Source organism: Danio aesculapii, chromosome 6 (genome assembly GCF_903798145.1).
Source record: "Danio aesculapii chromosome 6, fDanAes4.1, whole genome shotgun sequence".
Taxonomy (NCBI): Eukaryota; Metazoa; Chordata; class Actinopteri; order Cypriniformes; family Danionidae; genus Danio; species Danio aesculapii.
In genome coordinates this window covers 1187619-1212758 of record NC_079440.1, presented here as the reverse complement: position 1 = coordinate 1212758, position 25140 = coordinate 1187619, and the positions used below count along the sequence as shown (strand labels likewise).

At 41.2% G+C, this 25140-nt stretch overlaps 1 protein-coding gene across 5 annotated transcripts in view; it reads right to left on the bottom strand.

Annotated features, from left to right (window-relative positions):
• Nucleotides 1-2005: 2005 nt before the first annotated feature.
• Nucleotides 2006-25140, bottom strand: part of rbfox2 (RNA binding fox-1 homolog 2) — a 50821-nt gene continuing 27686 nt past the window's right edge. For 2 of the 5 annotated variants that reach the window (XM_056459292.1, XM_056459294.1), the window contains exons 2-12: nt 24221-24424; nt 23022-23183; nt 21632-21685; nt 20678-20770; nt 12984-13071; nt 12838-12894; nt 11017-11170; nt 10138-10180; nt 5235-5326; nt 4909-4999; nt 2006-4160 (exon numbers count right to left, since the gene is read on the bottom strand). In XM_056459292.1, coding sequence (XP_056315267.1) covers nt 4116-4160; nt 4909-4999; nt 5235-5326; nt 10138-10180; nt 11017-11170; nt 12838-12894; nt 12984-13071; nt 20678-20770; nt 21632-21685; nt 23022-23183; nt 24221-24424 — 1083 coding nt within the window. In that variant the 3' untranslated portion in view covers nt 2006-4115. Of the gene's footprint in view, nt 4161-4908; nt 5000-5234; nt 5327-9193; nt 9237-10137; nt 10181-11016; nt 11171-12837; nt 12895-12983; nt 13072-20677; nt 20771-21631; nt 21686-23021; nt 23184-24220; nt 24425-25140 lie in introns of those variants that run through there. The other 3 variants (XM_056459293.1, XM_056459295.1, XM_056459296.1) reach the window with 3 other exon arrangements.

Below are 25140 nucleotides of genomic sequence, written 5' to 3'. Positions count from 1 at the left end.
TACTTTTTGTTTTACAGAGTACGTTAATTAATATTATATTCCTAAAATACACCAAGTAAATTCAAGTTTAATTTTCTAGTGCTTTTCAGAATAACAGTTTCACAAAACTGTTCACATTATTACAACATTACAGTCTGAATTGGACAAGTGAAAGTATCTTGTATAGGTCAGACAGTATATAAACAGTATATTAACCTGCAGTTATAGCCTACAGCAGTGGTTCCCAAAGTGGAGGGGGTCGCAGGATAATGATAGGGGGGTCGCTTGGTGATTTCCAAAAGTCAAATCAATTTTAATAAACTGTTAGAATTACCATATTTCATCCATAACCCACAGAAGATTAAAACAGTAGTAAATAATGACATTAACACAGAAATAGCATTAGCAGATTAACGTTGACACTTTATGACAATCAAAACATTAAAAATAAATACAGGCCAGAACTGAACACTGAGGATCATCTTTGAGCAGCAGTCTCCAAAATAAAACCAAGAGCAGATCTGTGCTGAGAACATTGTGCCCACCGGTGTCATTAGGGGAGGTTAATGTTAAATTAAATTAATAAATGACTATATAAATTATTGCCTATGGTTAGGCCCACACAGAATCTGTGCACGCAGACCTCCGCAGATTTTCAGCCCATCATTAATTCTGTTTATTTACTTGAGTAAATGTGTGTAAATCTATATTTATTCAGTTTTAAGTTCATTTCAGTATTGACTAATATGAAAATGTTCATCTGATTTATGTACAAGTGTGTACAGTCATGTTTTCTGTCTTTCAGTAGAGAGATTATATGAGAGACTTGCCTTGTTTACCAAATAAAGTGGATCTAATTGGATTTGCATTTTTTAACATTGCTTTTTTGTGTTGTCAATATGTTTATATAGGCCTATTGTTGAGTGTGCAACATTTATATTTATTACCACCTCTGAGCAATGTGGGGTCTAGACTCGTGAGTCACTGGTATTCTGATTTTAGGGGTCGCAGGCTGAAAAGTTTGGGAACCCCTGGCCTACTGTATAGCGCCCATCTATGTCTAGTTGTATAATACGTTCAATGAAGTAATATTAGTGTATGGTGTATTAATACACGGCTTAAACACGCTGCGATTGCTAATTTAATGTCTATTGCTAATCAAATATTAGTGAAACACCGCCCACTTCTGTTAATGTAAAGCGCGCTTTCTGGACTTAGCGCATGCGCAGAAAGAGCGAGCTGAGAGGGGAGAAAGGCGCGGATATCTGAGGTGAGGCGATATTACGTCTCATATTTCTTGATGAAAAGTTCATTATAGTAAAGCGAGAGCGCTTTATGTTAATGTTTCCCGCTGTTAAAGCGAAAGGAAGACACATCTAGCTTAGTTTCTGTTATTACGTCAACATCCTGCTTTTATTCCGTGACAACACTCGATGGAAAAGACAGAGGAGTAATGTCGACATCTGCTGGACGGTAAAAGAAAACTCTGAAGGTAAATCCATGATCCAAACGCAAATACGCCATAAACATTATTCATAATAACCAGTAATTTCACCATTCACTGGTACTTTCATTCAGAGAGCTACACTAAGCTCAATTACCTCTGAAGACACTTAATATTCTCCCAAAATCATTTCATAACCTCTCTTTATGTTGTCTACAAACGCTGCACAGCCAGTGTTTTTCAGCCACTGATAACTCCAGTGAAATGTTTACGTGTTTATTTATAATTTCATAAGGTTCCTTTCACAGCATTAGTGTTGTAATGTAATTAAAATATCATAAGGTAAATAGATATAAGCATTCATTTAGGTGTTACAGTGTAAAATAGGAGCAACTCCACTGAAACACTGTGGTAAAATAAATTTTCAATGTAATTTTTAAGGAAATGAGATCTTTATCGTGATGATTTTGTAACGCAGGACAGTTCACCAGAGCCGATTGATCTCGCTTTCTGAAAATTAAAAGTCTGTGTGCATATACAGCATTTAATGCATTCAGCTGAAATCAAAGACCCATCCAGTGATTGTTTAAAAAAACAGTTTATATGGACATTCAGATACAAATTACATCACAAATGGAATCAGAATATGCAGAGAGAGAAAGAGCTCAACTCAAAAACACGATTACACTGTAAACCAAAGGAGAGAGAGAGAGTATGTGGAACGGGTATCATATTCATAAGGTGCGTCAATGGAGAATAAAAGAGACGCCATCTTTATTCCTTTACTGCACGAATGGATGGAGGGGTCTCAAGCTTCTCACCCCTTCATCAGAAGACAAACGTCACGCAAGAGTTCCATCTCCTCGTATTAAAGAAGTCGCAGCGGTGCAGAACCACCACAGGAGAAACCAATAAAGGACAGAAAATAGAGAATCAAGCAATATCTGTTCTGAAAGCATCTTTAAAAGGTCAGAATTGTAGGTACGGAGATACTTTAATCTCTTGTAATACTGTGGAAAGTGTATGCATAGACTGCAAGTACCATTTCAACATAAAAGACTAAACAAATCAAAAGAAAAGCAGAGTCGTCTGGTTTAGTGTTCATACTGTGGTCCGTTTGTCATCAGGCCAGAACTTTTAGTGTCACAACCCGTCATCATGCACACGAAACAAACCGATGAGGTCAAATTAAATAAGATGACTAATGTTTTAGTCCTGCACCAGGATACTCCTAAAACTACTGAATCGCATGTTCAAAAGGTGAAATGTGTGTGTGTGTGTGTGTGTGTGTGTGTTCACAGATAAAGTAAAAGCGGCGGCTCTGTCGGACTGCAATAAGAGGATGCTGCAAATCCACGTCCAGCCATTTTGAAATAATTAACGAGCCACTTCAAACAATATCAAAAACCTATCCATACATTAAAAAAATAAAGCAAACAATAGAATTACAAACACGTTTACACACAAAAATCAAGAATGTGCTTGACTCTTCTTTGGAACCGAAAATAAGCAAAAAATACCAATATAGTGAAGGGAAAGAGGACACTCTCTGCCAAAAGAAGAAGACAAAAATACTATGTAGATCTCCTTTAAAAACAAACCTTTTTTTTTTTTGATCCACTTTGAAATTTGGGCTGAAAGTTGCATATTTTACAAAACTATGCTAATAAAAGAGCTTGTGGATCTCCCTCAACAAGAGCTCTCTTCCCAAAATCTGAAGGAAAAGAAAAGATTATATTCTAAGCTTAATTTAAATACTTGCTATATGCCGTGAATTATTGTGGGTTCAGATGGAGTCCTTCCCTTCATCACACAACAACCATGAGAAACTAATGATGATAATAATAATAATAACAATAATAATAATAATGTTTGGTAAAATTGTGTGTCTATTCTAGTTTACTTGCATATAATGACTATTTAATTTTAAAGGTACGCCTCTTGAAAATGGTCAGAACGGAGGTACTGTTTAAAGAACACAAAGCTTTCAGCAAGACGGATTATTATGACACGTCGTCCCGGTGGTGTGCGCACACTTCACGGATATATCTGTAACAGCCGTCGCAGTTTCTCTCCTTCATGATCTTTCCGAGGAAAGGAAGACCACGACCTCTCATCACGTCGCTGTATTTGGGATAATAGCATCGTCCTCCCTTACAGAGCGGATGGCATCCAAAGTATTCACATCCATCCTCAAAAACGGAGACAGGAGCATTCCCGGTGAAAGTCTACATTTCTTAAAGAATATCGATAATTATTGTAGTGTGAGAGAAAGTGAAGGGTGGTGTATTTTCGGGTTTTTTTTTGTTCGCTGCAGTCCTGCCACTCTGAGCACATGTAGTTCGATGGCCACTAGAGGCAGTCTAGAGCCGGTACTGCATGCATATGTGCAGAGAGACGAGCCAAAGGAAGAAATGATTCGCGCTTCAGTCAAGCAGTTTCAGTCAGAGTTTCATCTGTTACCGTTTAGTGTTGTCAGGTTTCCTTAAAAAAACAAAACAAAAAAAAAAACTATTGGAAATCCAACCTCTTGGATGTATAGTTGCATTCCTTAAATCGAGTGTTCGTTCGTAACAGACGTGTTTTGATTTTGTTTGTTGTCCAAAAAGTGTGATTGGATTTTTTCCCTCCGAGGTCAGCAGCTGTTGGTGAAGTATCAGAGAGACGGAAATCTGGAAGTGTTTAAAGGGGTTTAATATGGCGAAAACCGGCTGTATCCTCCTCTGTACAGAGTCGCCTGTGGAAGAGACGATAGCGTTAGAAACACCAGCTAATACGGATGATCAATAATAGACTCTTCACATTTACTCATGAGCAGAATTAATCATAGTTAATGTAAACTTGTGTAGATCTGCGTTAAATGAAGACGTTTATTTCAGTATGTTGATGCTCTTCCAAATGAAAATGAATATTAATTAGGGGGAGGGGCTTTCTTTTGCACATCAATGTCTAAAAGTACTAATGATAGGAGAGAGTATGAATAATGCTCAAAATAATAATGTTTTCACTTTATTATAACATTATTTAGCTTGTTTTAATGAAAAACTCACTTCATTTAGACTCATTATTTCTGAAAACAAAGCAATATTTAGTTCTTGTCTAGAAAATGCTTCTTAATTTAAGAGATTTTAGATATTTGGACTAGAAACAAGGCAAAAACTCAGAGTTAGAAATGCTTAGTTCAAACCTTAATGTCATTAATGTTTATAAGTGTGTTCTCCAGGAGTGTATATTGAGCTCAGACATTTTAGACACATGCATAATTAATATTAGGTTATGATTTAACTGAACTCAATCTAGTGTAGATTTAGTCGACTAATATCTCATTAATATATATATATATATATCCAGCTGACAAAACTACAATGAATCTAGAAAGACTAAAGATAAACAGGTATTTATTCAAAACACTAAAACTACGTCCTAATTTCCTCTCAAAATGAACAATCATTCAATTAAAAGATTAATAATGAGCTGAGGCTTACCATCGCTCCGACTCCATATGCTGCTGCCGCCGCCGCTGCTGGAGTCGCAAGTGCAGCCGCATACGGGTCTGCTGCGTACACACGACCATAGCTGGACACACACACACACACACACACACACACACACACACACACACACACACACACACACACACACATTTCAGAACATCCTCATAGATATAATATGATCACTATAAAGCATTCAGAACAGCCTGACACTGTTTAATATTCTCGATGGTGCTCTGTCTGTTGTTAGGATTAATTGGTTATGGAGACCAGAAGAGGACAGCAGTGATGTGTTGTTTAAATATAATGAAGCGTCTCACCTGTCACTGTATGCGGCCGCCGCTGCTGCCGCCGCCGCTGTTGGACTCGCTACCGCTGTGGGCTGGGTGTAGCGGTACGCAGTATAGCCGCTCTACAAACACACAAACACATCCGTCCACAATTAACACCAGCAAAACCAGACGGCTGATCTGGTGAGTTAGCAAGAAAATAAAGAGACATGAAAACATTTGAGAAAAGCAAACCTAAAGTCCATTAACAAGCAATCTGCCACTGACGTTCAGTCAAACATTAACCGCATTCGGAGAACCGTACGCAGGTCTGTTACGCACTGTGAATCTTCCTCAGTGGCAAACAATGCACAATCATCATCAAATAGCAGAGGGTTATCTCCAATCATCACCAATCAGAGGATATGTTTGTCAAAGAGGGAGACACACAAGCAGAGATGGGGATCGTGAGTGCATTAGCGTCAGTGTCATCTTCACCCCAAACGCACAACCAGGGTGATCCAGTCGATTACTGGTGCCATATTCAGACAGACAGACAGACAGACAGACAGACAGACAGATAGTGAGATTAGGAGAACATCCACACAACCACACAGACAGCATGCACCCCAAACTCAATGAAGAACAAGCCATTTCTGCCATTCTCTCCTCAGCATTCTACACTACAGCCAGTCAGAGACTCTCCCGTCATCCCTCACACTGAGAGAGAGAGAGAGAGAGAGAGAGAGAGGGAGAGAGAGAGAGAGAGAGAGAGAGAGAGGGAGGAGAGAGAGAGAGGAGAGAGAGAGGAGAGAGAGAGAGAGAGGAGAGAGAGAGAATGAAAGGCAGACAGAGAGGTGAGAGATGTATACTGTACAGATGTTGGACAGTGAAACTGAAGGCGTGGTGCTAGAGCGCTGTAGTTGATCAGTCTGCTGTAGTTTCTCCTCAGTCCAGCATCAGCTGCTGTTGGGAATGACAGACAGGAGTCCTGCACTGCGGCCAGAGGGATTCTGAGCTGTTCCTCTTCAGAATAGTGTTCAGGTCACTACTGATGCTGCTGGAGGAAAACATTTCCTGATTCGCTCCTCCAAAACACCCCAAAGTGCTCAATAATGTTTAGGTCTGGGTACTGTGCAGGCCATGGGAGATGTTCAACTTCACTGTCATGTTCATCAGACCGCTCTGTCTCCAGTCCTGCTGTGTGTATCGCTGCTTTATCATCCTGATACACACCACCGCCTTCAGGATACAGTGATTGACCCATTGGGTCACATTGTCCTCCAGAATGGTTGGGTAGTCCTTGGCAGTGACCCAGTGCCCATCTAGCAACAGTATTAAATGCCATGATATTGAGCCCAAACCATCACTGAACCCTCCCCATGCTTCACTCTGGGCATCAGCAGTCTGGGTGGGCCGCTTCTTTGGGGCTTCTCCACACCGTAACTCTCCTGGATGAGGGAAACACAGTGAAGGTGGACTCACCACAGAACAGTACATGTTCCACACCATCCACAGCTCCAGATCTCCACTGCTGCTCCACTGAAACCAGCGTTTGGCATCGGCAGGAGTGAGCAGAGGTTTGGGTCATGTATATTGAGCCAGTGGATCTCCAGACCAACAGTTCTGCTAGAGACAGGAGAGTGGAGCTGCACATGTCATTCTGCAGTGAGTGGATCAGCTGTGGTCTGATGTGTTCTGGATAGATCAGGGTTATCAGCCAGACGTCTCTTTCAGACAGCTTCCTCTGGCCTCCACAGCTCCTCCTGCTGGATGTGCTTCTTCTTCTTGGTGGTCTGCTGACATTACTCTGGACACGGCGGCTCTCGATCATCACACACACTTGCTGTCTCGCTCACAGATGCGCAGCGAGACGCGCACCAACACTCTATCCTCTTCTACAGCTGATGAAGCCTTCACACTCTGCTCTACTGCTGGACTGAAGATCAGTGAAGAGTGAACAGCACGTTTCAGTTTCATTGTCCAACTCCTTGTTATTAATACTAGTGTTATTTGTGTTGTCTTGTTTCTGCCATGTACACTTTGGCAATATATAGCCATGTATGTCATGCCAATAAAGTGAATTTAACAGAGAGAGAGAGAGAGAGAGAGAGAGAGAGAGAGAGAGAGAGAGAGAGAGAGAGAGAGAGAGAGAGAGAGAGAGAGAGAGAGAGAAGAGAGATGAGAGAGAGAGAGAGAGAGAGAGAGAGAGAGAGAGAGAGAGAGAGAGAGAGAGAGAGAGAGAGAGAGATCTAGAGAGAGATCTACGAGGGAATTAAGTGTGATAGCATGCCAACACAGATCGAGTTAGCATGCCGCAGAGAGAGACAGGGACTCTGGGAAGGGGACAGAATCAGATCCAGTCTGACAAAACCCGAAACCTCCAGAGTCCGTGGAGCTATCGTCTCAAATCATCACAACAAAAAGACCAGCAGAGCGTCATTGGGCTGAAAAACAGCGCCAGACAATTATTTACATTCTCAGAAGTGTAAATAATCCACCGCTGAGGACTGGCCGGCACGCCGCGAGACGCTCGCTATGGAGATTCAGTTAGCAATGTTTGGTAGACAAGCTTTGTGCTTTTAAAGGGATACTTCACCCTAAAATATAAATATACTCACTGTTTACTCTCCCTCAAATGATTTTATTCTGTTGAACTCAAAAGAAGATATTTTGAAGAATGTTGTAAACTGCTAACCACTGACTTCATTAGGAAAAACAAATACTATAGAAGTCAATGGATACAGGTTTTCAGCATTCTTCAAATTATCTTTTGTGTTCAACCTAACAAAACAACAGAAAAAAAAAAAAAATCTAAACAGGTTTGGAACAAGTAAAAGTTAGTAAATAATAATAAAATATTCATCAAATATGAAAATTCTGTCATTATTTCCTCCCTCTTGTTTCAGACCTTTATCAGTTTCTTTCTTCTGTTGAACATTAAAGAAGAGACTCTGAAAATCATCAGAAAACTGCAAAACTATTAGTTTATCCTACTATGGAAGTCAATGGTTACTGGTTTCCAACATTCTTCAAAATATCTCCTTTTGTGTTCCAACAGAATAAAAAAACCTCAAATGTTTATAGTCACAAGGCTACAGGTAGAAAGTGAGTAGATATGAATGTGATGTGTAATTTTATTATATTTATATAGATATTAACTTGATATATTTTAATATTAATCTCTTTAAGGATTATGTGCATCACCTAAACTCATTCAATCAAAGTAAGTTTGAGTGTTTGTTCATGAAATCTGATTATTAACTTAACAAAAAGGATTAAATTAAAATAAGGTCGTTTCTGATCATATTAAACCCACTTAACATTTAAAAGAACAGATCACCCCGCAAAAAAAGTCCAATTTACTCATTATTTACTCGCCTGATGGTTTGGAAACACCTGAGGGCGTTTCTTTATTCAGTTGAACACAAAAGAAGATGTTTTGAAGAATGTTAGAAACCTGTAACTATTGACTTCCATAGTAAACAAAAACAAAGTAAGTCAATGGTTACCGGTTTCCAACATTCTTCAAATCATCATCGTTTCTGTTCAACCGAAGAAAGAAACTCATACAGGTTTGGCACGAGTGAACGGTGAATAAATGATGGCAGAATATTCAGTTTTTGGGTGAACTAACCCTTTAATTCTCTGACCTAAAATAAAAGCACAGGGTTTATTCTGAGAAAGGTGTTTGAGGTCGTACCGTCCAGCCCTTCCACCGCTGTTTTAATGCAGTATTATTATCCCCTGAATAAGAGAGTCGCTGCGGTGACGTTTGATGCTGCCGCCATGTTTATCAGATTATTCATGCGCTCGGAATCGTTTACAGGGAAATAAAATATGTGCAGAATTCAAGCAAGAATTTCTTTCTCCCCCTTCCAGCCCTCACTCCTGTCAGATTACTGTGAGTTAGTAGGGAAACAGAGACAGCAATCTCACACCATCAATAATATCAAACAGATGATTAATCAGATAAAGGAGAGATGCACACTATCCGTCTGTGAGCCTACCTGAGGCATTCTGCTACTAACCAGAGTGTCCTGAAACACTATTCTACAGAGAAAACAGAAAGAGCTATCGTCAACCTGGACACACACACACACACGCACACACACACACGCACACACACGCCGGCGCACACACAGAGCCACCCCAATCTGCAAGCCAATAGGTGATACTTTACTTGAAGAGGTGTTCATAAGACTGTCATTAAGCCTTTATAATGTCATGAATGAGATTTAATGCATGCTTATAACCACTGTTATTAAGTGTCATTGGCTCAGTTATGATATTTTAAATGCAACATTGTTTGTTATGACAACTTGACAAATACATCACAACCTGATTTTGTCTGTCATGACGACTTGACATTATCAAAACATGTCATAAATCTGTCATAAAGCATTATAACTATGTCATGAATGTAATAACAGCATCAGTAATCTCAAAAACAGTGCTACAAGCTGAATTTGCCCATAATGTCTTTAAATATTATTAATGATGATGGTCATGACACTTTTAATGAGTCATTATAATGACATATACAGTTTGTTCCACTGAAAACAGGATCAGAAACATATTTATAACAGTTATAATGCATCATGATGATCGTGTTTATGACAAGTTGTTGCCTTGGTAATGTCAAACATAGGTTGTGATGCATTTATGTGAAGTTTTCATAACAAACAGTGTCATCTTTGCATTTAAAATATCATAACTGAGCCAATGACCCTTAATAACAGTGGTTATAAGCATGCATTAAATCTCATTCACAAGGTTATAAAGGTTTAATGTCAGTCTTATGAACTGTCACCATCAAGTGATTCTGATATCATTAAATTATGCCAGAGTAAACCCGGCGAGCGGCTCTGTGCATCTGCAGTTTCCACACAGTAAAGAGAGGAGGAAAAGAGAGAGGAAGTGAAAAACAGGAGACAGGAAGTGTCATACTTACATAGAGTTCTGTAGCTCCATAAAACCCATCCTGGTACACCACACTGAGAGACAGAAAAACAAAAATGACAGCAAAAAGAAAGAAAAACGGAGAGAGAAAATAATATAATGGCGCCACCGTGTGGTGACGGAAGGTAAAACAAAAAGGAGAGGAAGAGGAAATGGCAGGACAGATGAAGAGCACGGAAAAGAGAAAGTGAAAACATTAATTCACACACATGCAGTGCACTTGGTCATAACACAGATTCAAAATGCCACTTTGATCCGCTTTATTATTATTATTTAAACATTTTACTGCAGTGTTGGGTGAGCTAATATTTATCAAGAATAAATGACTAATTATTACATCAATAAAACAGTATTTTTTCATTTATGATTTAATTAACATCTTACAAACATGAACAATACTTAAAAAATAAACAAATATATATAAAAAAACAACAATAAAAATAAATATAATAAAATAAACAATTAAATGAGGGGCAGGTGTCTACATTTATGCAAAAAACTAATTACAACAATAATAAAAATGACTTTAGGGCTTTAATAATTTAATAACTTGAGTCAAAACTAAAAATGTGTACATGTCATTAAACCCATCACTGCACTTTCAGATTGAGACTGACGGGTCGGCGGTGGCATTTTCTGAGTGACTGATTTAATGTGTATATTTCATTGTGTGAGCAGAACCAGCTGAAGCACACGGTCATGCAGCATGCAGAACACTGGAGAGCATACTCATCTGCTGCGCCTGTGTGTGTGTGTGTTTATAATAAATGTGTGTGTGTGTGTGTGCAAGTGTGTATGTGGGAGTGCATATGTAAGAGTGTGTACATTTTTTGGGTGTGTAAGTATGAGTGTGTGTGTGTTTGTGTGTTACCCAGGGTATGCGGATATGGCAGCCTGAGGGACAGCAGCGCGCACCGCTCCGTACACCGGTCTTCCACGGCCCCGCAGGTGAGCTCCTCTGAAGCTGGCAGCGGTGGATGCGGCAGCTGCGGCGGCGGCGGTGGTCGAATACGGAAACCCTGGAACTACATGGTGACATTATCATCAGTAAACACTGTAGACATATGGCCATATTCAACAGCTGCGTCCAAAATCGCACACTTCCCTACTGTGTAGTACATTAAATACAGTAAGTGAGCAAGAAGTGTGTCTGAATCTATAATATTGTAAAAACAGTGTGAGAAGTTCCTGGATGACCTACTGTACTACTCCCTGGCCTAGATTCCGTAATGTGCATCTGATGGATCCTACGTTATGTCATAATGCACCGCGAGAGAATTCATGAACGCGAATGAAGTGACACAACTGATGCGGTGAGGTCATGTGATCATAACAAAAGGTGAATGTAGAAAGTCTAAATTACATTCACACTACACTACCTGATAAAAGCTGGATCCTCCAGATGTAAGAGCAACACATAATAACTCGACTAGTTGATGATCTGTAAAAGTGTCAGAAGGTGGATTTCTCTGCTGGATCATCTGTTGATCTGCATCCCAATCATCACTAATACTGCTGAAGACCTACTGGAACCCACACGGAGCCATGATTCTCATAGAAATCAGTCAAGTTTGGTGAAGGAAACATCATGGTTTGGGGTTCCACATTTGTGCTGCCCATTACATTACAAACCACAGGAGAGGGCAAATTCTCCAGCAGGATAGCGCTCCTCATACTTCAGCCTCCACATCAAAGCTCCTGAAAGCAAAGGTGGCCCAGGATTGGCCAGCCCAGTCACCAGACATGAACATTATTGAGCATGTCTGGGGTAAAATGAAGGAGGAGGCGTTGAAGATGAACACAAAGACTCTTGATGAACTCTGGGAGTCCTGCAAGAAGGCTTTCTTCACCATTCCAGATGACTTTATTAATCAGTGATTTGAGTCATGTCAGAGATGTATGGATGCAGTCCTCCAAGCTCATGATGGAGTCAGACACAATATTCATTCTGTTTCCACTGCAGCATGAGCACATATTCTATACTGGACATTATTGAAGGTTCAGTGAGCAGACTTTAGTCTAAGCAGAGTCAGACCTTACTGTCCTAATCAAATCAGTCAACATCAAGACATGATCAGATTATATTGTGCTCAAATAAGCCTCATCTAGAGGCCTTTACCTTTCATATAAGACACTTCTGACACCAAATCATCAACTAGAAGTTATTATCAGTTGTTCCTAAAACTTGGATAGGCCACAAGACTTTTGTCAGGTAGTGTATAGTAACGTTCATTTAGTAAACTCAAACTCAAATGGAGTGCATACTCCAGTAGGAGATTTGGGACGCAGCCAATAACTCAAAATATGGTGATGATGAGCATGCACAATACTGATATTGTTGACTTGATCCTGTTTTCATTTTGAAACTAGATTATTTTGTTTGTTCTAATGAAAAACTCCCTTCATTATTTGTGAAAACAACACAATGTGTTATACTTGTCAAGAAAATGCTTCTTGATTTAAGAATCTTGACAGATTTGGACTAGAAACAAGACTAAAACTCTTAAGTATGAACTGAATTTTTGCAGTGCACCATTATAATCCTACGCTGCATGTCTTCTTTGGCAAACACACAGCAATAGTACACCCTATGCAATAGTACCTACAGCAATAGTACACCCTATGCAATAGTACCTACAGCAATAGTACACTTCAAATGGAACTAAATGATGATGATTGTGTTGTTTCTGACCTGCGTAGAACTCCGGCCCGTACATGGCGCTCATCATGGGGCTCAGTTTCCACCCAGCTGAACACAAACACAGAGAAAACATGCTAATTAAACGCCTGTGATCATTATGAGTGAAGTATATATTACAGTGGATGTAGTGTATGTACCGTAGGGCAGTGCGCCGAGACTGTCCCCGTTAGCATACGGGCTAACCATCTTCTTATTGGTCATCACTCGAGCCGTAGCGTTATTGACCTGTTCATCAGAGAAAGAGGCAAGATCTGATCAGAATCGCAGAAGAACACACACTGAACGCTGCATTACAGTTCTTATCCAAACGTCTGCAGTCAAACACACACGTGAAGATCACTGAGAATTACACCATTAGCATGTAGTGACGTTTACAGATCAGCAATTACAATCAATCAATCATCTGAACGCTATCTTTACATTACAGCAGAAATTGTGGACTCATTGATATCCCCTTATATTGCTTCATGCATCAATAAACTCCGATTTTCAAACATTCAACACAAAAACCCAGAAATCAATGCGTTAAAGAAAAGCAAACCAAAAAACAGGGCATTCCATCGCTAAAAATGGAGGAGAGAGATAAAAAAAGAGAGAAACAAAGAGATCACACATGACGAAATCAATACACTGTGCACAGCTCTGAGCAAATAATCACATTCAGCCAATTACAGGTCATTAACCAGAGATGAGCATATCAGCCAATCAGCAAGCATCAGATGCAGCCTACGGACCAATCCAAATACTCCGCAGCCTAATCCCGCCCCCTCGTGAAAAATAAAACACACACACATAAAAACAGATCATACCAAGAGAAAAGGAGGGGGGGGTGTTCAGAAACAGAGGGATGCAGGAAAGGAAAAAGAGCCAGTCGACATTCAATGGAACCACAAAAAACAAGAAAAAGGGAGAGAGAGGGAGAGAGAGAGAGAGAGAGAGAGAGAGAGAGAGAGAGAGAGAGAGAGAGAGAACAGTCCACCCAATCAGAAACGTCAAACTCAAAAAGCCATCCAGTTTGTCATGAACAAGAACATCAAGGTGCGTCAAATGAAAGGAAGCCTGTGATTGGTTGTTGTCAGACCTTGTGAGGAGTGACGGAGTTTATGGGTGAGAGAGAGAGAGAGAGAGAGAGAGATGCATATGCTACATGTCACAATAAATGAAATCATGAAGACGGAAAACACCGGCAGGCATCAACACGGTTCTTTCACACGCTGAAGACCAATATGCAAACACCATCACACACACACACACACTCGCACACACACACACGGTCCAAAACAAAGACCAAAACAAGCTGGAGTCGCTCATCCTCACATGAATATAAGGGCAGAAATATCGTCTGAGGAACAATTTCGGTGTGTGTGAGTGTGTGTGTGTGTGTGTGTGTGTATTTCGGGGCGTTTTTGGCTCATAGGCTGTGCAATAATCAGCAGATATCTGGGCCTGAACTGGTGGAAGCATGACGATGATGGAGTGATCAGAACAATCACAGATGAAATGAGGGATGCAGGTTAGCACCGGGCGCCATGACCGTATGAAACGCGTCCATCTGAGGATATTACTGTGGCGTTAGCATGTCATGATTTGGAATTTTTAAGTTTGCACCACAGCGTTTGACACTGATTTCAATAGTCTAATCCAGCAGCTTGGGTTATTTTAGTTGGGTTGGCTATTCATATGTTGTTATTACTTTAAATGGAGTAAACTCTGCTCAACATGCTTCTCTTCATATCTAAATATTCTTTAAGAAATGAAAGCAGTCATGATGTACTCACCCAGGTGTGTTCTGCTGCCGTGTGCACTGCTTTCCTATCACTCTCCATAATCCCAGACAGTGAGCAGTAAGCAGCATTGGGGGCTGTTCACACATTGCCTACTTTGTCTATTAATTTCAATGGAGGCATGCAAATAGGGACGTATGCGCACACGTTTTCCAGGCACACATCGTTAAAAACGTCTCATATTTTCAGATTGTCACACGCGAACGGCACGTTAGGTGACTAGAACCAATCAGCTTCACACTTTGTAAGCAATACACACATTTCAGTCATAACAGCAGATTAATAACGTCAGATGAACACGGAGCACCCAAACACTGCAGGGCTTCTACATGTTCCCCAATAAGAAATCAGAGCTGCAGCGATGGTTTGTCTGAGAGAACGGCTGATGGTTGCCTGTCAACAACAGACACCACTGGAGCACAAGTGCAGTGAAATCAGTGAAGCGATGCGCCTCGTGCTTTTAGACGTGATGTGTGAACGGCCCCTTAATCAGGATCTCATCATCACCATTGAGTGAGAGGTGTGCATCTGTTTATAAATGCATTTATTCACCTCTATTAAATGTTTAAACATCAGATTTATACACTTCTCCCTTTGCGGTCTGAATCATAAAGGCATCAGATCAACGGCAGGCTGAGGCGCTGATTATGCTAGTGCGTTCTCCTTTTAAAATGTATAGTATGTGTGTTATGGTTACTCTAGTCATCCTGAGTATTGGACCTGCAGAAACTTGGCGTTTTGACCCTGTTTTAGTTTGGTAACACTGCTGTTTAGTTTCAGTATAGACTGGCTAAAATGCGGAATTTTAAAAACGGAGGCGTGGCTATCCACATTCACTCTCTGATTGGCTCTTCTGGAATATGGTGTAACACTGTCTGATTGGTCAAGCTACACAGCTGATAAACAGAAATGCCAGCAAGTATATGTAAATGGTTATGAATCATGTGTTTCACACAGTTGTGTAGACGCTGAATGTTTTCCTCAAACGCAGTAATAACTACACTGAAAAAAGAGTTGCATGCAAAACTGTTGCAAACAATTTATTTGTGTTGAATTTAAACAAACAAATTAAATTGAACAATGTTCAACTTAATTTGCTTGTTTAAATTCAACCCAAATAAATTGTTTACAAGCACTTAATGTAAAAAAATTGAGTAAATCCAAGGAATCATCTTTGAATCATTTTTTTCAGTGTACAGATGGGTATCGTTAAGGTTTTATCGTTATTACCACTCTAATTAATACCACTTATCAGTTCAGTACTGAGATTTCCCAGTTCAGTTTTACACTCAATATTACAGATGACCTGGAGTGTGATGCTGTATATGTGATTCTAGTGAAGCGAGAGTCGGGTCATGACACCCAGCGCTAACACCAGATGAAGATGATGGAGGAAGATGGAGGGTTTAGTGTGAGTGTGATCAGCCATGGTCAGTGTGTGGGAAACGTGTTAATGAAGATGGAGAAAGAGGGAAGATCATTTCTGTCAGTGCTCTGTGGTCCTTAGCGACTATCATAGACATGAGGAGCTCGTAAAGCTCGGTTTCTCCCCAGGACAGACCTCGGGCGCTTACGCCGCTAGCTGGATGCGTTCGGCCAAACTGGGAGAAAACGAGGACGAGGGCTGCCGTCGCCTCCGCATGGGCTCTAAACGCATCTCTGATCCCTCCGAGAAATACTAACAAGATAATCAAGTGCGGAAACACACAAGAGAGCGAAAGACCACAGTGTGTAAAGCTGGGGAGGGCTGGAGTTTAGATCTCAGGGGGTTGAGTTGTGGGATTGATGAAGCCGTACATACACAGACTTACCATGAGCCAGGAAACGGCGTGACGACACGCGAGCAGTTACCGTGGAGACTGACAACAATAACAACAACAAACACAGAAATCGTCAAGGGAACAGAAAGGAAAAGGAGAGAATGATCAAAAGAAAACAACAAAGCAAACAATGCAGAAGAATGAGGAAACCCAAAGAGAAACGGGGAGACGTTCACACACACACACACACACACACACATCTTCAGGAGATCAAGTCTGCCTGTGGGGGCGCTAAAGAGCCTGCAGCCGCATTCGTCTGTGTCATAGAGGAGGAGGAGGAGGAGGAGGAGGAGAGAGGGACCAGTGATTAGAGGATCACACACGCACACAGAGAGAGAGAGAGAGAGAGAGAGAGAGAGAGAGAGAGAGAGAGAGAGAGAGAGAGAGAGAGAGAGAGAGAGAGAGAGAGAGAGAGTCATCATGGGTGTGAAATGCAGCACAGAGTGAATCTGCGACCGACTCAAAGCTGGAGCTAAAGGCCAAAATAGAAGCAAGTAGAGATGAACGGATGGACGTCTGTCTACCAGAGCAGTTAGTGAGGCTGCTGACATGCCGGACTAATGACATCAGTCAGGGGGAGGGGCCTAATCAGTGACATCACAGACCAAATATAGACACAGGGACAGGAAGTGATGCAACACACAGGAAAGACAGTGAGCGCAGAGCCGGACAGACAGACTGGCGAGAGAGAGAGAGATGAGTGAAGAGTCTGATGATGTGCATCGCTCTCTCCACAGATCTGCTCTCCAGAAAACACAAACAGACATTAGGGGGTCATTACACACAACACAGTCATCATGTTCTCTACAACACATCAGAAATGTCAAATCAATGGCATTCAGGAAGCAAACCAATGAACTGATCTGACAGTGCTGCCGCCGCTCACGTTAAACCCCTTTATTTCTGCTCTCCAGTGAATCTGATCGCTCAGACTCATGCAAACCCAATGAAGCTGCGGCGCTGCGCTCCCATGCACACTCAGCCACGGACAGCAGGGGGCGCTGCGGAGTGCAGGACTCATGCAACTACACCAGGGGTGCCAAACACATATATGCGCACGGCCTACGCACACTGCAAACATGACTCTCACACCTGGAGTTTGTGTCTTGATTCTGGTCCAAATAACTTAGTCAAAATGAGTGAGCTCTCTGTAAAGCAAGCGAAATCTTCTGTTTCTACACTCTCAGCAGCATAGTATAGGAGTTTAGTCTGGTCCCTAATGAAACACTATTATTACTAACCGGAAATTCTAACTGTTTTCCAGCCGATGTTTAACGCTTGCTAAATTAGTGGAATAAATAATAAGCAAATTACAGAACAGTAGCGGCCATGAGTGTTCACTGCGTTCGGGAGGCAGCAGAATCATCCATCTAGGAGAATTGTACATGCACAACCCAAAATAAAGGAAGAAATCCAACATCAGCTCCTCCCACTTAATCACTAACTCATCAGTAGCTCCTCTTTCATTAGCAGCCCCTCCTTTTCATCAGTAGCTTCTCCCCTTCATCAGTAGCTCCTCCTTTTCATCAGTAGCCCCTCCCATTCACCATTAGTAGCTCCTCCCCTTCACCATCAGTAGCTCCTCCCTTTCATCAGTAGCTCCTCCACATCACCACCACTAGCCCCTCCCCTTCATCAGAGGCTCCTCCCTTTTATCAGCAGCTCCTCCTCTTCAACAGTAGCCACTTTCCTTCACCAATAGCTCCTCCCCTTCTGCTACATGAGCAAAAATGCTAGTGTTGAGTGTGTGAAGTGTTCAACACCACACACTTGTAACGGTTGACAAAGTGCATCATCCGGCATTTACAGTGCACTCTTTCTTTTAGAATAAAGGGAATATTTCAGCACGGCTTTTACACTACTATCAGCTGAGGAATAGTGCATCAGTAAGAGACTAATCCTGTCTAGAAAAGGCTTCTTGATTTAAAAGTTTGTAGATATTTGGACTAGAAACAGACACAAACTGAGTAGGAACAGCATTATTTGCAGTGTGTGTGTGTGTGTGTGTGTGTGTGGTGCAGAATGGGCCTTCTTCATTGTCAGGAGAGCAAGTGAGCGCTTACGTGTGTGTGGTGTTGCGTAAGCAGAACCTTTTTAATTCACAGCTTTTGGGAACGTTTGAAACGGAATCTGTGGACAACAAATGAAACATATTATGGGTGAAAAGTGAATCTCACATGTCCTCATCACTCACTGCACATGGACAGGCCTGCCACAAAGGAAACGCTAACTAATACTTCATATTTCATTAGTGCTGGGCCAAAATTAAACTCTGATTAACCACAGCCAAAATACACGATTGTTTAGACATAATAAACGTGTGTGTGTGTGTGTGTACTGTGCATATTTATTATGCATTTATAAAACACACACACACACACACACACACACACACATATATATATATATATGAGGAAATATAATCACACATGTCAAAACAAGTGTTTATTTTAGATGTGGTTAATCAGGATTGATCTTTATCCAGCACTAATATTATTATTTTAAACAAGGCTTTTTATGGTGAGAACAAATAAATAAACACAAATAAATCAATAAAGATGAACACATTGAAGTGATGGTTTCAAATACACCACTGAAATAGGAAGAACTGCAGATTTAGATCAAAGGAACTGAAGGGGAATGGACATTCTGACTTGCAGTGTGTAATATTACATTACTACTCTGATTTATAATATTAACAATACTGTGTCTGCACACGTCATGGTTAAACTAAATATAAAGTTATTAAATGCACTTTATTTACAGAAGCTCTGGTTATCTTTACATTCTAACATATATTAAACAGCTATTAATCATCAAATTAGATTATTTTATAACCATAATAAGACAGAAGCTGCGCCGCTTCAACACTGGATTCAGTAACAGAACCCTGCACTGCTGCTCTTACTCAGAGTTTGTCTTGTTTCTAGTCCAAACATCTCAAAATTCCTAAAACAAGAAGCATTTTCTAGACAAGCACAAAATCTAGTCTAGTTTTAAAGTCAAAATGAAGGGAGTGTTTCTTTAAAACAAGCAGAATAATCTGACAATAGGGGAAGTTTAATAATGTCAGAGATAATGAGAGTATTCTGCGTCCCCCATTGTCAATTGATTAATAAGATATTGATTATTCTGCTTGTTTTAATGAGAAACTGTCTTCATTTGACTCATTATTTCTGAAATCAACACTATATTTTGTTCTTGTCTAGAAAATGCTGACTGATTTAAGAGTTTGTAGATATTTAGACTTGAAATGAGAGACAAACTCAAAGAAGGAACAGCAGTGAATGAAAACATTGAGTCTACATGACGCTACATGATTTTCAACAGTTTGACCTTTGACCTAAACTGAATTTGACACCCCTGATCTACACACTCACATTAGCGTTACCCGTACAGACTGCTTCAGAAATAAGAGAGGATTTGAGTTGTGATTATCGGCTGAAATGAGCCAAAAGATGAAGTGGAATCAATCATTTCCCTGAGAGACAAACACAGGCAGCGTCTCATGCAGGAGATCCAGATCGAGAAAAACACCCAGAATTCAGCACTGCAACACGCTGCGCCTCACGAGGGAAACACATGCACACACACACACACACACACACACACACGGCAAGCTGCTGCTCATCCTCCAGAGTCACAGAACAATCTACAAATGCACTAAAACATCGAGTACACAAGCATCAGAGGAGCGCCGTTCTCACAGTATGCACACGGATGCCATAAAGAGACAACACCAAACGTCGTGAGGAGCATTCAGAATCATCAACAGTGTTCCTGTGTGTGTGTGTGTGTGTGTGTCTTAATCAAAAATCCAAGCAAATGTTTCATGAACAAAACAAACAAAAGAAAGCCATTCAAACCAGGAGAGAGACGGCATCTAATGCACGCGTGTGATTGGCTAACCGTGAGCATGCTCAGTACACAACAGAATCAAGGAACTCAAAGGGAAAAAAACAGAACAACCACATGCTGTTAATAACCCAGACAACAACCAATCCAAAAACAGCCCAGAAACTCACAGGATCTGCAGTCCAGATGCAACCATGCATTGCTAAGCTCAAACACACACACACACTCCCCATGATGCAGCACACACACACACACGCGCACACACAGCTGAGCATCTTGAGCGTCAGTTTAAAGACACGTTTGGTCAGGTAAGGTGTGAAATGAACATCAGAAGAGAAAGAGAGAGAGAGAGAGAGAGAGAAGCAGACTGACCTCGATCTTCCGGCCCTCCACGATGGTGCCGTGGAGCCGCTCGCGAGCCTTTTCTGCATCCCCGCTCGACTCGAACGTCACAAACCCAAAACCCTGCACACACACACACCAAACAGCAGCGGCTGACTTCAGAAACACAACAACACTCGCGCTTCTTTAGTGAAATATGCTCATTTCATATCAGTTCATCACTGTAAACGTTAAACTGTAATCAGCTGGAGGGATTGAAAATGGTTCCTGTTCTAGCAGAGTTGTTTTTAGCTTAGCTTAGCATAGTGAATTGAATTGGATTAGACCATTAGCATTTAAATAAAAAACATTTAAAAAAAGATTTCTTATTTAGTAAGCTCGAGTCTGCTTAAAGCAAAACATGCTTTTATTTCTAGAACAAATATCTACAGACTCTTAAATCAGGCAGCATTTTCTAGACAAGCACAAGAGTCTTGTTTTCAGAAATAACCAGTCAAAACGAAGCCAGTTTTATTCTGAAAATAAGTCAAATAACCTGATAACAGGGGAAGCAGAATAATTGTTTTTTTGCTTTGAATATGGCTGATTATTTTGCTTGTTTGCTGTGCAGCTTGGTGTGTCTAGAAAATACTTCATTTATGAATATTTAGAGTCCAGATAAAATCAAGATAAGCATTTTTGCAGCGTGCTGTTTACTTGAACCATTGTTAAATCCATTCAGCTGATTTCTTGTTCTGGCTTGTTTTTAGCTTAGCTTAGCATAATGAATTGAATCAGATTAGACCGTTAGCATGAAACTGCTTCAGAAATGCACAACACTTTTATTTGGATTATAATCTTTTATATGCCGAGTTTTGGAGGTTGATAGTATAAATTAGCATCTAATTACACAACTGCTACTATATATTTGGGTCCTTTTCAATGCGTTTAACTTGAATATAATCTGATGGCACTTTCAACAAGCAACTAATAACAGCTTCTTACCTTTGAGCCCCTTTCATTGAAGATGATCTCCACATCCAGAATCTTTCCAAATTGCTAAAATAAACACACACACACACACACACACACACACACACACACACACACACACACACACACACAGAGAGAAAGAGAAAATAGTATTTATGTACTAATGTAAATGTGCAGATTTATGCTTTATGCAGTTTTTAAATGGAATAACTTTAGATTCATGTACAATCCAATTGGTGAAGCAATATTTCAGTCTCTCAGTGTAGTTACTCAGAGTTTTACTCTTGTTTCTCCAAATATCACAAGATTTGTAAATCAAGAAGCATTTTAGAGACAAGCAAAACACACAGTCTTGCTTTCAGAAAAAATGAGGCAAAATGAAGAGTTTTATTCTTAAAATATGTCAAATAATCTGAAGACGGGGAAGTGGAATAATCTTGCTTTTGCTTTGACGTGAGATTATTCTGCTTCTCCCATGGTCAGATTATTCTGCTTGTTTTAATGAAAAACTCTCTTCATTTTGACTCATTATTTCTGAACACAACTCTACATGTTGTGCTTGTCTAGAAATGCTTCTTCATTTGAGAGTTTTGAGATATTTGGACTGGAAACTAAAACTCTTCAGTAAAGCATTTTTTGCCGTGCAGCTATAGCTTTGTTTATCAAATGAGTGTCTCCAAATGGAGTTTGATTGTAAATCTTAAATAAAAATGTACTTTTTTTATTTGATGTGTTCAGTTTTCAGCTCTAATTCTCTCCAAATCATTCTGCAGATTATTTTTCCGCATAAACAGCAAAAAAAGGCTAAAAACATGTGCTTATGAAAGCCTGCAGGTGTAGAGTCCTCCAGCAGGGGGCAGAAGTGTCTCCTTCACACGTCACAGACTATAAAAAAAAATAACGCCTGAAGCTAAAAACAGCGGTTCTCCATCCTCATCCTCTCTCTCACCGCCTCTAATGTTTGCTCTATTCCACTGTAAGTGCCCTACAAAGTGCACATCACTGGATAATTCACCAAATTTAAAGCATGTTCAATTCTAAGACTAGCATGCGCAAGACGTGATGATTACAGTTGAATAATTCACACTACTGTAATAAATGAACATGCTAAATAATGATGTAATTATGTAAACTTGATGTAAGAGTGAGAGAGAGAGAGAGCAGTGAACAGTGTAGAGAACATCTCAACACAATCCTGCTAACACTTTACAATAAGAGCACATGAAGAATAATGACGGACTGATATGTAGACTTTCTGAACTCATGAGGAGTTCCAGCATACGCTAGTCATTATAAATAAACTTGAGGATGAAGAAAGAAGCCCAAGCACTGTCTAACACTTAAATAATAATGTATGCAGATATTTTACTGATCTAAATGTGTTTTATATTGCTTTATATACCCCGAACATCTGCCGCAGGTCAGGGTCTCTGAAGCGGAAGGGGATGTTGGAGACGTGGAGGCGTTTGGGGGTCCCTTTGGCATCTGAAGAGTCTTCACGGATCGCTACAGCATTCGACACCAACACAAGCTGATTATCAGCATGAGGAGAGGCATCACACACCTGACACACACACACACACACACACACACACACACACACACACACACACAAGATTGTGAATATTTGAAAATACAATGGTCACAACAACAGCAGAGGTGTGTGTGTGTGTGTGTGTGTGTGTGTGTGTGTGTCAGCATGAAGTAGACTGTCTGCTAGTGGACAAGATGATTTCTTATCCTTCTTGTTAAACTGATGCACAATATTATCAGCAATATTACTGCTTTGTGTGTGTGTGTGTGTGTGTGTGTGTGTGTGTGTGTGTGTGTGTGTGCGTGTGTGTGTGTGTGTGTGCAGGGGTTGGACACTAAAACTGAAACACTGGTCAGTATAGTGTTGGAGGTGTGATGGCTAAATGTGAGCAGCTGGTGGCTGATCTCCACTGATCTTCATTCCAGCAGTAGAGCAGGGTGTGAGGGGTCCATTAGCAGAGTCATTCGACTATAAACAGGAGAGTTACGGTGTGGAGAAGCCCCACAGAAGCGTCCCACCCAGACTGCTGAAGCCCAGAGTGAAGCATGGGGGGATCAGTGATGATTTGGGTTCAATATCATGGCGTTCCCTCAGTCCAATACTGGTGCCAGCTGGGTCACTGCCAAGCACTACCCAACCATTCTGGAAGTCAATGTGACCCAATGGGTCAATCACTGTATCCTGAAGGCGGTGGTGTGTATCAGGATGATAATGCAGCGATACACACAGCAGGACTGGAGACAGAGCGGTCTGATGAACATGACAGTGAAGTTGAACATCTCCCATGGCCTGCACAGTACCCAGACCTAAACATTATTGAGCACTTTGGGGTGTTTTGGAGGAGAGAGTCAGTAATGTTGAAGAGAAAAATCCTCACTTATGACAACACTGGTTTTATGGTTCAAGGTGACATATAATCTGTTACCAACAGGAAGATATTGCGTGTGTGTGTGTGTGTGTGTGTGTTGTTGCAGCTGGCCACAGGGTGTGAGATCTCCATCTGTAGCAGGAGTGTTAGATCTTACATCTGTGCTGGGGTTGGAGGAGGTTGTGTGTGTGTGTGTTACCTGTGTGCTGGAGTTGGAGGCTCCGCTGCTGGTCCCCGCCACCGCCTCCGTCTGCCCGCTGCTGCTGTAAACGCTGCTGCTGCCGCCGCCGCTGCTGCTGCTGCTGAACTCCAGCGAGAGCCCATTCTGTGGAGGAGGAGGAGGAGGAGGGGGGAAGAACGGGACCACTGCACCCTCCTGACCACACATGCTGTCCTGTGAGCCCTGCACACACACACACACACACACACATCATTAGAATATTCAGAAAAGACTGACCAACTGACCCAGCTGGGGCTTGAACCAGCAACCTTCATACTGTGAGGTGAACGTGCTACCCGCCGCACCACCATATTTCTATATAATAAGCAACTATAACACACACACATCTTATATCAAAACAAACTCGCTAGTAATAACTGATGTGTTTAGTCTTGCCATGATGACTACAGAGTGTTTGACTAGTGAATGTGACGGCAGCAGTGCTCAGCTCCAGTCACATCTACAGGCTCAGCTGGGTTAATGAGGGTAACCAGGCACGTCAGCGGACAACGGTGCTTTCAGTAGCCAATCAGACAAGAGAAAACTTCCACACGGTGTCCTGCGAAGCCTGCGCACACGCACACGAGGTTAATCGATCCACCCAGAGAGCGAGAAGAGTAACTCAGCTGGGTTAACAGAGCAGCAATGAGGCGGACTGAAGATCTGGAGCAGAATGAGGAGTGTAACAGCAGAGACGCTGCACTTCTGTCTGTCTGATGAGCTGCAGCAGCACATTCAGCCGCAGATCCAATATTCATGAGGATCTCATGCATCATTTAGCATATGCGCCTACAACACACATGCTAGGCCAGCAGATGAAGCCAACACACACACACACACACACACACACACACACACACACACACACATGCTGGATCATACTCCCGCTCCAGCTCCAC